Source organism: Salvia splendens, chromosome 12, assembly GCF_004379255.2.
Source record: "Salvia splendens isolate huo1 chromosome 12, SspV2, whole genome shotgun sequence".
NCBI classification, from domain to species: Eukaryota; Viridiplantae; Streptophyta; class Magnoliopsida; order Lamiales; family Lamiaceae; genus Salvia; species Salvia splendens.
Window position 1 is genome coordinate 3,136,606 of NC_056043.1, and position 14,020 is coordinate 3,150,625.

A 14,020-nucleotide genomic window follows, 5' to 3' on the forward strand; every position below is an offset into this window, starting at 1 on the left:
ACAACCTCCACCCACAAGTAGGATGCATATATGTGTATACTTATCCTATTTTCCTTTTGCATGACAGCAATTTGGGCAGAGTTTAGGTGCAAAAACGTTGAATTGTCGAAAGTCTTAGCAGAAAGTTGTCAAAATATTTAATGCAGCGTAAGCCTCATTCCCCTCTATAATACCAGTGCTATTGTTTACCATAACCACATAAGCAGAAACACTCAACTTCTCCTACATGGATTTGAACATACTCGGCCCAGCGGTTTTTTTCTACGTCGAAAAATGGTCTGCCGATTGCGACGACACCCTTGTCAAGTGTCTCATGTCCCTCAAGTCAGATACAAAGTAGACACTCAAACACTTTCCAAGTTGGTTCCTACTCACAGCTCAACGACAGCTTGAGCAAAAGCAAAGTGTGTTTTTCTCCGAGGCCGAGCTGAGCCAGTGTGTGGAGCACCTACAAAAATGCTACAAGACATTCAAGGTTGTTGTCCACACCAATGTTGCGTATTGGGACATGGAAAACAAGTATGTCCGAGCCTCCGATGATTTATGGCATAAGATAATAAAGGTATATGTAGTTACATTCAAAACTGCAGCTAATCATCTTCTTATTTTGTACATATAATGTTGTCTTGTTCATCTGATAACAACTGAGGTTCCATATGCCAGAAAAACGAGTTCGCTGGAGCTTACTACTACCACGATGAACATATGTACTCCTCGCTTGCGTGTTTATTCGGGATGGATGACGTCAAGGTGGAGGAAGAAATGGAGGTTATTGACATATCAGATAACACCGAGAAAATAATGTCGGAGGACACTATGCCTGTTGATCTTGAGGAGGACGACGAGGAAGTTAACTCCCCCGCAGTATTCCGGAGGCCAAAGGAGGACACTATTACATTCATCATTGTTTTATATGACGCTATGTCCAAATGAGGACTCCGGACTCTTATATAGGAACAAAACAATGGAACTATTTACTCATTGCTATTAGTAAGGCTGAAACAAGGGAACTAATTACTCAATGCTATAAGTAAGGCCGAAAATGCTTAATAGTAATAGCAATAGCATAAGGTGCATTCATATTACAAAAAGTTCACACCACCATGGACATACAAAAAGTGGAACTAATTACGCTCATAAGGGGCTGCTTATTTCCAGCTTATTCATCCCATTGATGCAACAAAACAGTAAATAAAAACTTAGTTCCAACCATATGTCCTAAATATGTAAATCAATAACTAGTTAGATATACCAAGTACCATAAGTAAGATCCATGGTGGCTGTTCAGTTCTGTTTTCTACTTGTCCTCAATGTAACCAAGACGAGCTGTTGGTGGCATACCATTGAACACCTCAAGACGTTGTGGCTTGTCTTCCAATATGTTGCAAAGCTCGTACTTCTGAGCCAGATTGAGGCCGTCGACTGTGCACAACTTATCGAACACGTCCTCCCCCGCTTTGCCACAGTCAAACTCATAACCAATCCTTTTGGAAATCATCTCCAGGCGTGCATTTGTTTCCGCATGTAGGTTACCGAGGTACTCCATCAGAGGGGCATCACTCATATCTCGCTTGCGCTTACCGCCGCTGGTTTTGGTAAATGACATTTCCTTATCACTTTGCGTGGACGCGGTGTCATTAACCTCGACCGTTTGCTCAGTCGTTGGAGATGTGTCGAAAAAAATATCATCAAGTGAGGGGTGGTAATCGTTCTCGTTAACCTGACTCCGTCCAGCCATCTGGGCGCGCGTACGCTCTGCTGCCTTATGAAGTGCTTCTGCCCCCGGCCCGGATGCTCTATCTTTGCCAAAAATACATTTTGTCTCCCAATACGGCCACGACTTGGTTCGCAAAAATTTTGCATCTTTGTTAGCCTATAATGATACATTTAAAAATGTATCTAATCATCCAAAACCAAAGAAATCAATTATATCTATATGAACGAAAACTTGAGATATATCCGGCTACTCACCGCAACAATTTGATCCCACTGTTCATCGGTGCATTTAATCTTATGATCTCCATCAGAATTGAAACCAATTCCAGTGCGCAAAAGGATTGATCTTATGAGTCCATAACTCTTTTCCATGCTGAAATCTTAGATTGTATGTGAGGGGTTCCCTTCAAGTCGGTGGTGGGGAACTCTTGACGAAGGCTATCCTCGATTTTGCTTAGATACCCCGAGCGAAATCCGTTGTCGGATTTCCATCCCGTAGCAACCAAGCCCAGTAAGCTTGTTGCCAAAATCTCCTCCTCACGTTCAAGCCACATTCTCCGAGTGCGGTCGCCCTTGCGGAACTTCTACCGAGGTGTGTGCTGAAGACCTAAATCAAGCAAAACCGAACAGAACAAATTTTGGAGTACAGAACCATAAATTAAGGGATTTTATCCACTGGGTAGGCACAACAAATACCTTCGCTTGCAGTTACACTATCATGAACCATGACACTACTCTTCGACCCTACAACCAATCAATAATATGACAAATCAGGCATCAGTTGTACCAACAATATTTTGGACAAATGCTTCGCCGACACAATGGAATGAAACCGAAAAGTGCACATAACACTATCAAATGAGTTCAACAGAATGAAAGCAGCATCTTGATCACAAACTAAATGGTCGTTATTCCTCGAACTCACCCAACCGCATACCATATATCGTAACAGCAAATACTATCGGAACAACCAGTTCGATTCTTAAAACACATGAAACGCCTAACCTAATTAACTTGGGTATTCAGTAAGGAAAGACGTAAATAGCATACCTGCATTTCGACAAAACCCTAGATTGATTGCTCTCCGAAATTGAGTCTATCTACTGCACGCCTTCTGCCTGGTTTATTTGTAGACACCGAAAAATTTAAACACACCCACTCTGCCGCGCACATTTTTCTATAGCTGCAAAATTTCAAAATTTTCACACTTTTAGGGGCACTTTTGTCTTTCAATAATTAGCTTTAAAATAATGCCATTATTTTGGTGGTAAATGCCAGCCCATATCTAAAACACCGAACCGCAGAAACGGTGCTTCAATTTGGTGGGCCCTACAATATCAAATCTAAACCAGATTTATATAGGACAACCCATATAAAAAACACTGAACAAGCCCTAAATGTAGACCCCACAATTCTCTCTTATATCACCAATGTGCATAAAAATCCATGTCATTTACTACTTTATCTTTTTTTTTTGGACAGAACTAATATTTCATAAATAAAGGAAATTGCACAATTAAAATATGGAAATATTTCACCGTGGGACGGTGGGGCGCCACCGCCTATATAAGCCCTCCAAGCACGAAACATTTCTTCGAGAGATCGAGAAAGAAGAAAAGAAGGGCAAAAAAAAAAAATAAGAGCGGGAGGTTTCTACCTTTCTCCATTATTGACCTCTCTTCTTTCTCTCTCCTCTCCTATGGAGCAGCCCCAGGAGCTTCCCCTCCACTTCCCCGCCGCCTCATCTCCGCTGTCTGATCACGAATTTGATCACGGCGAGGATCACCCCGATTCCTCACCCGTCGGCTCACCGGAGCTAGCAGAGTTTCACCTCCCGCCGCCGACGGATCAGCCGCAGCCCGCCGTGCTCACCGATGATCTCCGCCGCAAGATCATCAAGCAGGTGGAATTAAAAAATTTGTCTATTGCTTGATTAAAATTTGATTCGGCGGTGGCGGTATGTTGATTCAGAGGGCTAGTTGCAATTAGGCCATATCAGAAATTTGAGTTAATTGGACTATTTGAGTGATGGTTAAGCTGTTTTTTGTTAGGTTTCATTAGCTGGTAGTAAGGTTTAATCTCGAGAGACGACTTAGTGCAGCTCTTCTTTTTTGATTCCGTAACGCAAAAATGCGATCTTCGGTTGCCTATGTAATAGACTGTTTCATAACTAGGCTAATTCGTGAATATCTGGAAAATATTGTTTAAAATTTGAGTTCTTTTTAGTGGCTTGCCCAATAAGCAATATGAGAACTTTCAGAATATGGGTTTAAATTCGCTGACCTTTCGAGATAAGGGATTCAGTTTGCTTACCTTTCGAAATATGGGTTCGAGACATGCGAATTTTTCGGAACAAGGGTTTTACACCTTTTTATATTTATTCTCTTCATTTTTCTTATTATTTCCTTCTAATAATTATAGATTTACTAAACTATCCTTTAACTCATCTCTCAAAAAATTCATTTGAGAAATTATTCTCTTATTTATTCTCTTCATTTTTCTTATTATTTCTTATTATTTACTAAAATTATCCTTTGAGAAATTTTTTGTTATTATTCGTTTAAATTTGGAATTTATTGCGGAAATTAGAGAAATATTTATGATTGAGGAAGTGGATTTGTTACTGACGATATCTGTTATCATATTATGATTGTGCACATACTTATATGTGAACGACTAAATGTCTCTGATGCTTTATGATTTCCAGTTGCTATAAAAATTTGAGCAGTTCGACTAATGGAGTTTTTGCTTGTTCATTCAGAGTAGATCATAAAGTTATCGATGGTATTTGTAGATGTCTTTTTCAAGGTGTCTACTTCATCCTGTTTTGAGGATATGAGATTAGAAGACAGTATAAAAGGGGAGAAAACATAAGTGGGTGCTCAAAATAACGTTAATCTAAGAAATGAAAGTTTAACCGTATGTTATTATTGGAGGGAGGTAAAATGAAATTTTTGAGAGATGGGTTAAAGGATAGTTTAGTATATCTATAATTATTGGAAGGGAAATAATAAGAAAAATGAAGTCAATAAATATAAAAAGGTGTAAAACCCTTGTTCCGAAAAATTCGCATGTCTCGAACCCATATTTCGAAAGGTAAGCAAACTGAATCCCTTATCTCGAAAGGTCAGCGAATTTAAACCCATATTCCGAAATTTCTCTAAGCGATGTATATGCTGTTATCGACTGAAGAAATTGTATTCAGTGCCGTCATTGTATATCATCGGCATTTTTTGGCTACCTTGCTCTTGAATTATTGGGATGAATGTAGTGTTATCCATTAATTTAATCTAATTTTATTAGTTTGTCTTTATTAAACCAGCCGGCTTACTTATTGAAATAACTTTTGCAGGTGGAGTATTACTTCAGTGATGAAAATCTGCCAAATGATAAGTTTATGCTGAAATACGTTACAAGGAATGTGGAAGGGTTTGGTGAGTGCCAGAGTTGCTAGGAAGCAAAATACCATCACTGTTATTACATTTCTTGAGTAAAAGGCTGAAATGCACACTCTTATTTGAGCAGAATGCCATTATTTCATTTGATATGATAAATGTTTGGTCAATATCCTGTTGAGGTCTTTAGATGGAAGGGAATGCCTGCCTGATGATTGGATTGGATAAATACGTATTGTGCTTAAATATCACCCTTGTTGTCCCATTCTATTTATACAATAGAACAGAATGAGAATGAAGGAACTCAATCCACATAGTAATATGATTCACAAGCTCATGAATCCAGGGTTCAATTAATTTGTTTATTGAGTCGGATCCTATGATTTAAGGAAAGGATAAAAGACTCAGCATTTAACGAAGGATCTTTGTTTTCTTACAATTAATAGGGTGACCTTTTGATGTGGTTTTATGTGTGTCAATTTTGTACTATATGTGTTGTGTCCTTGTAGTTTTAAAATTTTGCACAGGACTTTCATGAGCATGCAATTTTGAACTTGCCATCCAAAGTTCCTTCTTTCGCATGTCCAAGAAGAATCACTTACATAGTTACATTGCTGCAGTTCCTATTGGAGTTGTTGCCTCATTTAGGAAAATGAAGAAGCTAACAAAAGACACATCGTGGATTGTGGCTGCACTGAAGGAATCTACTTTTCTTGTGAGTGGATATATTTTATTGAGAAAAATACTATTTCTAAGAGTTTTGCGAAAGCTCGTAGAACTAGCAGTAACATTGAACTTTGCAATGTTACCCGAGTTAGATAACTTTGTTTGTGAGACAGTTCTGTCTAACCGAGTTTATTTGCTTAGTTTTTCAATATGACATGAAAAACTATTCCTGCTGTCTTCAGGTTGTCAGCTCTAATGGGAAAATGGTGAAGCGACTTCATCCTCTTCCATCTGCTGAAATCAAGGACCCAATGGTAGAGCTCTTCAATTAATTTAATCTTTATTTTACTAGGTTAGCTTTAAAGAATCTTAAATCTTGAATGTATAATAGGTATGCACTGTACTAGTGGAGAATCTACCCGAGGATCATTCAGTGGACAACCTCAATCGACTGTTTGGTGAAGCTGGAATGTATGCATATAAATTTCCTTGTATAAATTTCCTTTAAATTGTGCTATAAGCCTATAACTGTGCTGCTTCTTTTCTCCCCTTCTTTACTTGTATGCTATTGTCCTCCTATGCTAATCAACAGTTCCTTTTGTTTCTGATTGCTAGCATAAAGAATATTACCATTCGTGACCCACATGATGTAATTGATCCAAAAAAGTGTACCATGGTGGAGAAGCTGATCAGCAGAAAGGTGCGTTACAGTATGTTTTTCTATTAATAATGGGATTATGCAAATGCAGCAAAGTTCTGTAATATAAATATGCTAACTTTGTAGCATCAATTGCTACTTATAGTATGAAGTCAAGATATCCCTTTCCTATGGTATATTTAAATATGCTTCTCTTCTACAAATCCTTTTCTGTTTTCCTTGTGCGCATATATTATCTTGAGATTGGTTTTAGATGAAATTAGCTTAGTCTATGTTACTCAATAATTGGCTCTACTATGTGGTGCTCTTGATTAGACTGTCAAGTGTCAATCATAAGAGAGAAGCCTAATGCATTTGATGTATTGACTGTCCACCCATTACTCAGTTCATATGGAATAAACTTACACACAACATCATATGGGCATTCTGCCGTGTGTCTGTTGCTTTAATTTGTTTTTTCTCTATAGTTGCATGCTCTTGTGGAGTACAACACTGTGGAGGCTGCTGAGAAAGCTGTGAGTCCGCTACCAGTGATTTTTCACTCATTTCTTTTTCTGTTTGTCTGCAGCCTCGTATGGTTGATTCTTAATTCTTCATTCTTGTTTAGGTGACCACTTTGAACAACGAGCAAGATTGGAGATATGGATTGCGAGTCAAGCTTCTGAAAAAACCGGTATGTAGTGCTACTGCCTTTCTCTTCATTTGGCAGTAGAGCAGTATGACAATGCCTTCTTAAATTCTCTAGAACAATCCGGGGCAGAAGAAAAAAGTATGGAGGGAGTTAGAGCCTGACAAGGGTAGCACTGTTCAGACACTGGAGCCAGCTGCCAGTGAGGAGAACCATGATGCAAGTGAGCATCATGACGATTCACACGATGGGGTCGGGGAGGTACTTTTTCATTTTTATCTGTGCCTTGTTCACTACGTCTGATTCAATTGAAACTCTTCCTACGTTTAGATGCTGTGGTAGTATACGGGAATAATAATGTTGCTTCAGCTTTTTTGTTAGTTGAACTGATAGGCTGTTTTTACAACTGCAAATGGGTGATCCTCTAGATGATAGAGTTTCTTTGCTGTTCTTGCTAATTTAAGCTTCTACATTCGAACTACTCTAACTCGAGTTATTGGGAACGTATAGATTATATAAGTTCAGTTTAGTGTGTCTAATGTTCTTTCAAATTCTTGTTCAGGATGCGGATCTCTTATCTAGAGATAAGAACGGGCCGCATATTCCTAGAGACAAAAACGGGCAGAAGGGTCGCAACAGAGGTGGTGGAAGGAGACAAAAGTATCACGCCACTAATGGACATGGTATTTATCAAGTCTTAACAAAAATTCTAGACAATACATCTTTTATTTGGTTCAAACCAATATTTTCACTCCAGGTCATGGAACCCAGTATTCCAGCCATGGTGTCGAACCATCAAAGCCGCCACCGGGCCCCAAAATGCCAGATGGAACACGAGGGTTCACCATGGGCAGGGGACGGCCTCTTCCGGCGACCAGTTGAGATTCCCGGTGTGGATTTCAGTATCATCTTGTTGATATAAGTTGAATACATTCCACATGTGTGTAGCGTGCTCATTCGGATATCTATCCCGGAAAACCGATCTTTTGTGCTCTTTAACAGTGGTGCCCATGGTTTACAGCTTCTGTCATATCTGGAAAATGTTTTGGTGTTTGACAGATTGTGTGAAATTTGCTTCCATATATTACGTGGAGACTCCCCAAGTATATAAAAGATGAAAACTTCCTTGTTATTCAGAAATTTAAACTATTTTGGTTTTGTATCTTAATATGGTCCCTGCTATATAATGTAGTATAAGTTGAGGCAGATAAGAATTGTATTCATCATAGTATAATTTTAATTTATGCTATCATAATAGTGAAAGTTATAAGTTAATTCACAAACAGAAACTTAACTCTCTTATCCAATACACGTTAAGATGTCTGAAAAAGGAACAAAAGAACAAATATCTTAGCCATGGCAGTTGAGAAGCTAGCCAGTCATATATGGGGGAAAAAATAACAAATATCTAGTATTGTTCATCGTCTTCATAGTCATCAAATTTCGACTCAGGTTGATCAGATGTTGGTTCAAGTTGATCGAAGTGCGACTCACGTTGATCAGATGTCGACTCACTTTGAATGAGAGTGTTGGCCATGTACACATACTTGGCAGGGCTGTCGTAACATGTTGTGGTACTTAGAATTTCGCGTTCCAGCCAATACGGATCGTAAGCTGGCTTGTCTTTCATGCTCTGGAAGAAATCCTGCCACTCTTCAACTAGACGCCTTAGACGGATACTCATTTGCCGTTTGAAGAGAAACCGGAGCAAGTCTTTTGCCAGTACAGTAATCTCTTCCCCTTCAATGATATAAATATACTGAAGTGGAGCAAAATAACTGACGTAAGTATTCTGAGGAAGGAATGGGTAATTCGCAAGCGTAGATATGATATGAGAGTCGATTGAACTCACACACATGTTAGCACAGGGACTATATGTATTAAAATGAAGAGTTACACATAAGGTCTCCTTGTGAGATTAGGACTACCAGAAATATGAAGCCCATAGTTGCCAGAATCACTTGGCTGAACTCATCCCACATTCCTGCAAGTCCACCATCTTCAGCTTCGCTAAAACCACCACCACCACCACCACCACCATCACCCCCGCCAGGAGGTTTCCCACTGCTACCTCCATCATCATAGAATTCATTTTTCTGAATCTGCTGCCTCAGTAACTCCTCAACTGATGGCTCCTTTTTCAAATTTCCCACGGCATTCTCAATAGCTTTCCACGGAGAACCCTTACATGGATTATCACAAACAATTCATTTCCTCAATAAAAAGCTCTATTTTTAAGCTTTGCTGCAATGAAATAAACCCAAAATGGACAAACTATTTAAGACAATTAAGTGAATCATATCCGTTACCTCGTTACCATTATCTGGATTCCCTTTGCCGCCAAATAAACACACAGTTGTAGCTCGCTGATATCGAGATGTGGCAGAGGTCAGGTTCAGGGGGAGCTTAGGAGGTTTTGCTTTTGTTCTCAGGTAAATCGAGGGGGTTGTAAATGCCTTATTCAGTTGAGAACTCGGCACTGGGGATGCAGAAGGTGAACAGATTAAACGGCAGGCAGTTATCTGTAAGCAACTCATGGCTTACTTCAAAAGACCCGTGCAGCAATCTAAAGGTATAACTGCAAAAATAAGCAACACTTCTAGAGTTAACTGTGCCATAAGACAAACAAATAAAATCATATCATGTGTATCTAAACATATGAAAAGACCATAACTTAATGCTACATGTACGATCACAAAACTCACATACCGTTTCCTAATCATTTACTCCATTTTTATGTGGATCAGCTTTTTCCTTGTTCCTAAGAATTATAGCTCAGATATTATTTTCTTATGCAAGCATCTTGTATGAGCACATGCACCGACTTTACAAGAAGGGCACAGTTCAACAAAAAAAGAAGCAATTTTAGCTCATACTTCTCTCGTCAGCTACGCGACGAGCATCAGCATAGTTCTCAGAATCATAACATACTCAAAAGTCACAGCACGGAGTCTGAGAAATTTCAACATCATTATGCCACATTCAACCCAAAAAAAAATTAACATTGAGATGCACTTAAGCAAGTTTTCCACCCAACATGTACTACTAATGCTTCAAATTTTCCTGAAGAATGACTGATCAAACAAAGTAGAATTTCAATCACCTTAGTTCAATCTGGTCTCCGCTTCTGACTTAAATTTCGCCAAAATGTGCTCATAACAAATTCATAGTTTCATCTATCAGAATCACAGTTTCGGAATTCGAAACTTCACTAAAAATTCTCAGTGGAAATTTGAGACAAAAACCGCATAAAAAAATAGCGCTATTCTTCCATCAACGCATTCTAGACGTCAATTTCAGTGAGGAAGATTTAAGAATATATCTAAGTAGAACAACAGAAATCGTAGAACAACAACAGCAATTACAAAACCGTGGGCAAATGTCGAAATTGAACAAGGATTTATAGAAGTAAAATTGCAGAGTAGTACCAGAAATCGAAGAAAACTCAACAAATGAGTAAATTGTTACCTAGTTTTCCGATTGCGCCTGAACTCGAACAGCTTCGGCGCCGTTGGAGAAGAAGAGCTCAATATTAGCTGGGAAAAAAATAAGAAGGGTGGGTCTTATTATCTTCATTTTAGATTAATATTTATGATTTACTTTAATTATATAATTACACAATTTTCTATTATCCAAATATTAAAAAATTCAAATAAATTTGTTTTCTATGGTATATTTTATAAAATTAAATTACTTAAAAAAGAGTACTGTGACAAGTGGTCGCATTAGCAGAATTTGGAGATGGCGGCGGCGGAAGAACTCGCCGTCTCCGATCGGCCGTGCCTTCACATGATCTCCGCCTTTCTAGCGTTGGAACCGCCCGACATCGTAATCTCCTACGCCAGGTCATCTATCAACCTCCGCCTTCCAAAATTATCCCCATTTCTTCTTCTTTACTGTGTTTGAATTCGATTAAATTACTGAAATTAGGGAACTTGGTGGCGGTTCCATCACTGAGAGTGTACAGAGGTGCATTTGGCTCCGATGCATCAGCAAAGCAGTAATCTCTCAACTCTCTCGCAGTCGAATAATAAAAGATAATGTTTTTGGAAGGAAAAATGAATTGTGCTTATTCTGTTTACAGGATTTGAAGTTGCAGGGGCCTTTCCTGAAGAGATTTCTGAAGAAGTTAATCAATGAAATCGAGTCCAGTGGCGAGATGGTGCTGGATGAACTGTATGAATACTATGCATCATGCTTGGTTCCTCTAAAGGTAATGGATACATTACTCACACTAGTTTTTTTTTTTTTTGAATTAATGGATATTTGCTGACCTAATTTTATTTCTCTATTAGGATGATGGTGCTAATGTAGGGAACTCGAAACTATTGAAAACAATCTCTTTTATTTTTCCAAATGGTAACTTCTTTTTTGGGTTTATATGTTTGTTCATATCTTGTTTAGAACTTAAGTGGTGAATTCACACTGTTTCTGTATGTGGTCAGGGTCCTCGAAATTGGAGGTTCGACTTCGTTCTTCTGTTAACATGCTTGAAGGAGATACAGGGTAACAGAAGCATAATCTTTATTGATGTTTTAATTTTTTTTGTTATATTTTTCGTGATCGTACTGGGAGAAGGAATCAACTTCGGTTGTATTAATCCGCAGACTCACTGTTTTGTTGATGAGGTGGAATTAAGAAGTATGAAATTTGGTGTCAAACATGTTGGATAGCTTAGCATTTTTGGCTGGTTTCACTATCCTTTTCCTGCCAGATCGTCTTCTACAATTCAAGTTCTTTCTATTACAATATCACCTTACAATCTCCATTCAAACCTAATTTCACTATATACTGCTAAGGCTTTTCTTTTCCTACTTGAGAAAGATACAGTCGTACAGCTAATATCTTTGAAAACCAGCTTCGGCGTTAGTTTTCCAGACTCTATTTTGAAGTAGAAGGATAAGTGATCTTAGCACTCTCCTAAAGGGGAACTGGGAGGGGTGCTAAATGATTAAATCTTGCTTCTTTCTTTTGCAGAATTCATCTTCGTGTCTTGGGGAAGTTTAATTAATTTTTATCGCATGTTGACTTGCCTTTTCTTTTATCTCGTGTAAGTTATTGTCAGTATTCAGGAAAGATTGCCTGCATAGCATTGGTTCAATATGCTACAAACTTTTAATATTTGCACCTTTTTCTTTAGTTATTTTGATTTTCTCTACGTAACTGTTGTTGTGTAGGTGCTCTATTTGGCCTTCAAGCCTTTTTATGTCCGAATTTATACTTTCCTTCCCTGAACTATTTGCAAATAAGTGTTGTTTTGAGGTGAGAGGCACATTCCAGAAAGTTTTCTTCTTTCCCAACCACCCCCGTCTTTTTTTGTGTTTTAAATTGATAATATTCACTTGTTCAAACAGGTTGGTTCAGGGGTTGGATTGGTCGGTATCTGTCTTTCTTATGTTAAAGCATCCAAGGTGAGCTTGTGCATACCCATCCACTTCAACTACACTATCCTATGTTAAGAATTGCCTTATCAGTTTTTGTGGCAACATAACAAAAAAAATTCCATCTGCTTGCTTTCGTTGACATAATTAGAACATGATGGGAAATTTGAAGCTTCAGATTCTCTGGTTGCATATGAGATTACAAGTATTCGGTTTGTAAAATGTTTCGGGTATAAAAGAAGTATATAGATCTAATAGTATCACATCATTAACTTTACACAAAACCAAAATCACATTACACACATTAACACGTGTATCTTCGATTCTATCTGAAAATTCTGTGATGTAGGTGATACTAACTGATGGTGACTTTTCAACTTTAGCAAATATGAAGGTCAACTTGGAACTGAACAACCTGACCACAGCAAATCACACACTAGACTCTCGTTTACATGATAAAATGGTGAGACATATTACATATGTGTGGACCTGATCATGCTATCTCAACTTCCTTGCTCATTTTCAATGCTTCAGTAGCTGAGATGAATGTAATGTCCTTGCACTTTTATGCGCTATACGTTTTTCTTGTTCGATTCCGACTGCGAGGCATTTCATTTTCGTTGAATCAGAACAAGGTCGCGATAGTGAAGCTGACCTACTACTGATAATAGGTCCAATGTGTTTGTTTGCCTTGGGAATCTGCCTCAGAGGATGACCTCCATTGCTTCACCCCCGACATTATGTAAGTCCTCGCTCCATCCATCTCAGCTCGAATGTTACTGCAAATGCGATCATGATGTTTCAGTTTATCTAGGTTTGTAACTTACATATCAGCCGCGAGTCACATTCTTTCACTCTCTTTTCAACAGTTTAGGTGCTGATGTTATATACGATCCATCATGCCTTCCTCATCTCGTACGAGTCCTGTCAGCTCTCTTGAAACGCAAACATTCATATCACGAGCCGAGCGCTGGTCTCGAGTCTGATGCTTCCCTGGAGAAAGGAGCTAGGGAAGGAGAGCAGCACCCCGTTGCATATATCGCATCTGTGATTCGTAACATCGACACCTTCAACTATTTCCTTGCGCTGGCTGAGAAGGCCAATCTTGTAGTCACTGACCTCACTGAAGTGATCAAAGTGTCAGATTTTCTTCCTTACCTAAGATCTTATGATCGACCTAACATTAAGATATTTAGAATTTATGTGTAAACCATTAGCCAAATCCTGCCCTTTTTCTGCCTTATAGGCTTGGTTGCACTTGTATGAATAGTTGGATTATTATTACTATTTGATTAATGTTTAGTTAGGAGTATGTTTTAAAATTATGTTCCATATTCGTCTTGTTGTTTTAGAATGTCTATCTTTACGTGTTTTATTTCACTTTTATTATTTACTCCATTTGATGAGTAGATCAAACAATTTTTTGATTCGCATTTTATTATAAAAATAATATAGTAGTATAAAATTAAATCCATAATACCTCACTAATTTTTTGTATTCACATTTGTTAAAAATCTCAAGTTTTTTTTAAAAAAATAATAAATATACTGTATAAAATAAAGAGGCGGCGGCCACC

The 14,020-nt window shown here is 38.3% G+C and overlaps 3 protein-coding genes across 4 annotated transcripts; 2 read left to right on the top strand and 1 right to left on the bottom strand.

Moving 5' to 3' along the window:
- The first annotated feature begins 3,302 nt into the window (after positions 1–3,302).
- LOC121758818 (la-related protein 6A-like) lies at positions 3,303–8,195 on the top strand. The gene is made up of 11 exons (XM_042154226.1): positions 3,303–3,619; positions 5,069–5,150; positions 5,732–5,826; positions 6,020–6,091; positions 6,169–6,248; positions 6,393–6,477; positions 6,903–6,950; positions 7,043–7,108; positions 7,181–7,324; positions 7,626–7,746; positions 7,821–8,195. The coding sequence occupies exons 1-11, from the start codon at positions 3,416–3,418 to the stop codon at positions 7,943–7,945; spliced, it is 1,122 nt and encodes a 373-aa protein (XP_042010160.1). The 5' UTR covers positions 3,303–3,415; the 3' UTR covers positions 7,946–8,195.
- Positions 8,196–8,294: 99 nt separating this feature from the next.
- Positions 8,295–10,644, bottom strand: LOC121758819. 2 transcript variants are annotated; one of them, XM_042154227.1, is made up of 5 exons: positions 10,532–10,619; positions 9,773–9,824; positions 9,373–9,641; positions 8,992–9,246; positions 8,295–8,822 (listed from the first exon to the last, which is right to left on the bottom strand). In XM_042154227.1, exons 3-5 carry the CDS (start codon positions 9,598–9,600, stop codon positions 8,472–8,474), a joined length of 834 nt encoding a protein of 277 aa, XP_042010161.1. In that variant the 5' UTR covers positions 9,601–9,641; positions 9,773–9,824; positions 10,532–10,619; the 3' UTR covers positions 8,295–8,471. The 2 variants fall into 2 exon arrangements, with proteins under 2 accessions (XP_042010161.1, XP_042010162.1); XM_042154228.1 differs by lacking the exon at positions 9,773–9,824 and having other exon boundaries at positions 10,532–10,644.
- A 121-nt stretch (positions 10,645–10,765) lies between these two features.
- LOC121758493 (putative uncharacterized protein DDB_G0277003) lies at positions 10,766–13,766 on the top strand. Its single transcript, XM_042153882.1, has 10 exons — positions 10,766–10,908; positions 10,994–11,063; positions 11,148–11,276; positions 11,359–11,422; positions 11,509–11,569; positions 12,241–12,325; positions 12,418–12,474; positions 12,794–12,907; positions 13,116–13,186; positions 13,314–13,766. The coding sequence occupies exons 1-10, from the start codon at positions 10,805–10,807 to the stop codon at positions 13,651–13,653; spliced, it is 1,095 nt and encodes a 364-aa protein (XP_042009816.1). The 5' UTR covers positions 10,766–10,804; the 3' UTR covers positions 13,654–13,766.
- Positions 13,767–14,020: the final 254 nt, after the last annotated feature.

Bases quoted from the DNA above. Each gene is read 5' to 3' on its own strand.
- LOC121758818 (XM_042154226.1), top strand. From the start codon at position 3,416: ATGGAGCAGCCCCAGGAGCTTCCCCTCCACTTCCCCGCCGCCTCATCT. The intron at 5,827-6,019 runs GTGAGTGGATAT...TGCTGTCTTCAG, and splicing joins TGAAGGAATCTACTTTTCTT to GTTGTCAGCTCTAATGGGAA. The intron at 7,325-7,625 runs GTACTTTTTCAT...ATTCTTGTTCAG, and splicing joins CACACGATGGGGTCGGGGAG to GATGCGGATCTCTTATCTAG.
- LOC121758819 (XM_042154228.1), bottom strand. From the start codon at position 9,600: ATGAGTTGCTTACAGATAACTGCCTGCCGTTTAATCTGTTCACCTTCT. The intron at 9,247-9,372 runs GTAACGGATATG...AATCCATGTAAG, and splicing joins ATCCAGATAATGGTAACGAG to GGTTCTCCGTGGAAAGCTAT. The intron at 8,823-8,991 runs GTAGTCCTAATC...GCTCCACTTCAG, and splicing joins CTATGGGCTTCATATTTCTG to TATATTTATATCATTGAAGG.
- LOC121758493 (XM_042153882.1), top strand. From the start codon at position 10,805: ATGGCGGCGGCGGAAGAACTCGCCGTCTCCGATCGGCCGTGCCTTCAC. The intron at 11,277-11,358 runs GTAATGGATACA...TTTCTCTATTAG, and splicing joins CATGCTTGGTTCCTCTAAAG to GATGATGGTGCTAATGTAGG. The intron at 11,570-12,240 runs GTAACAGAAGCA...GTTGTTGTGTAG, and splicing joins ATGCTTGAAGGAGATACAGG to GTGCTCTATTTGGCCTTCAA.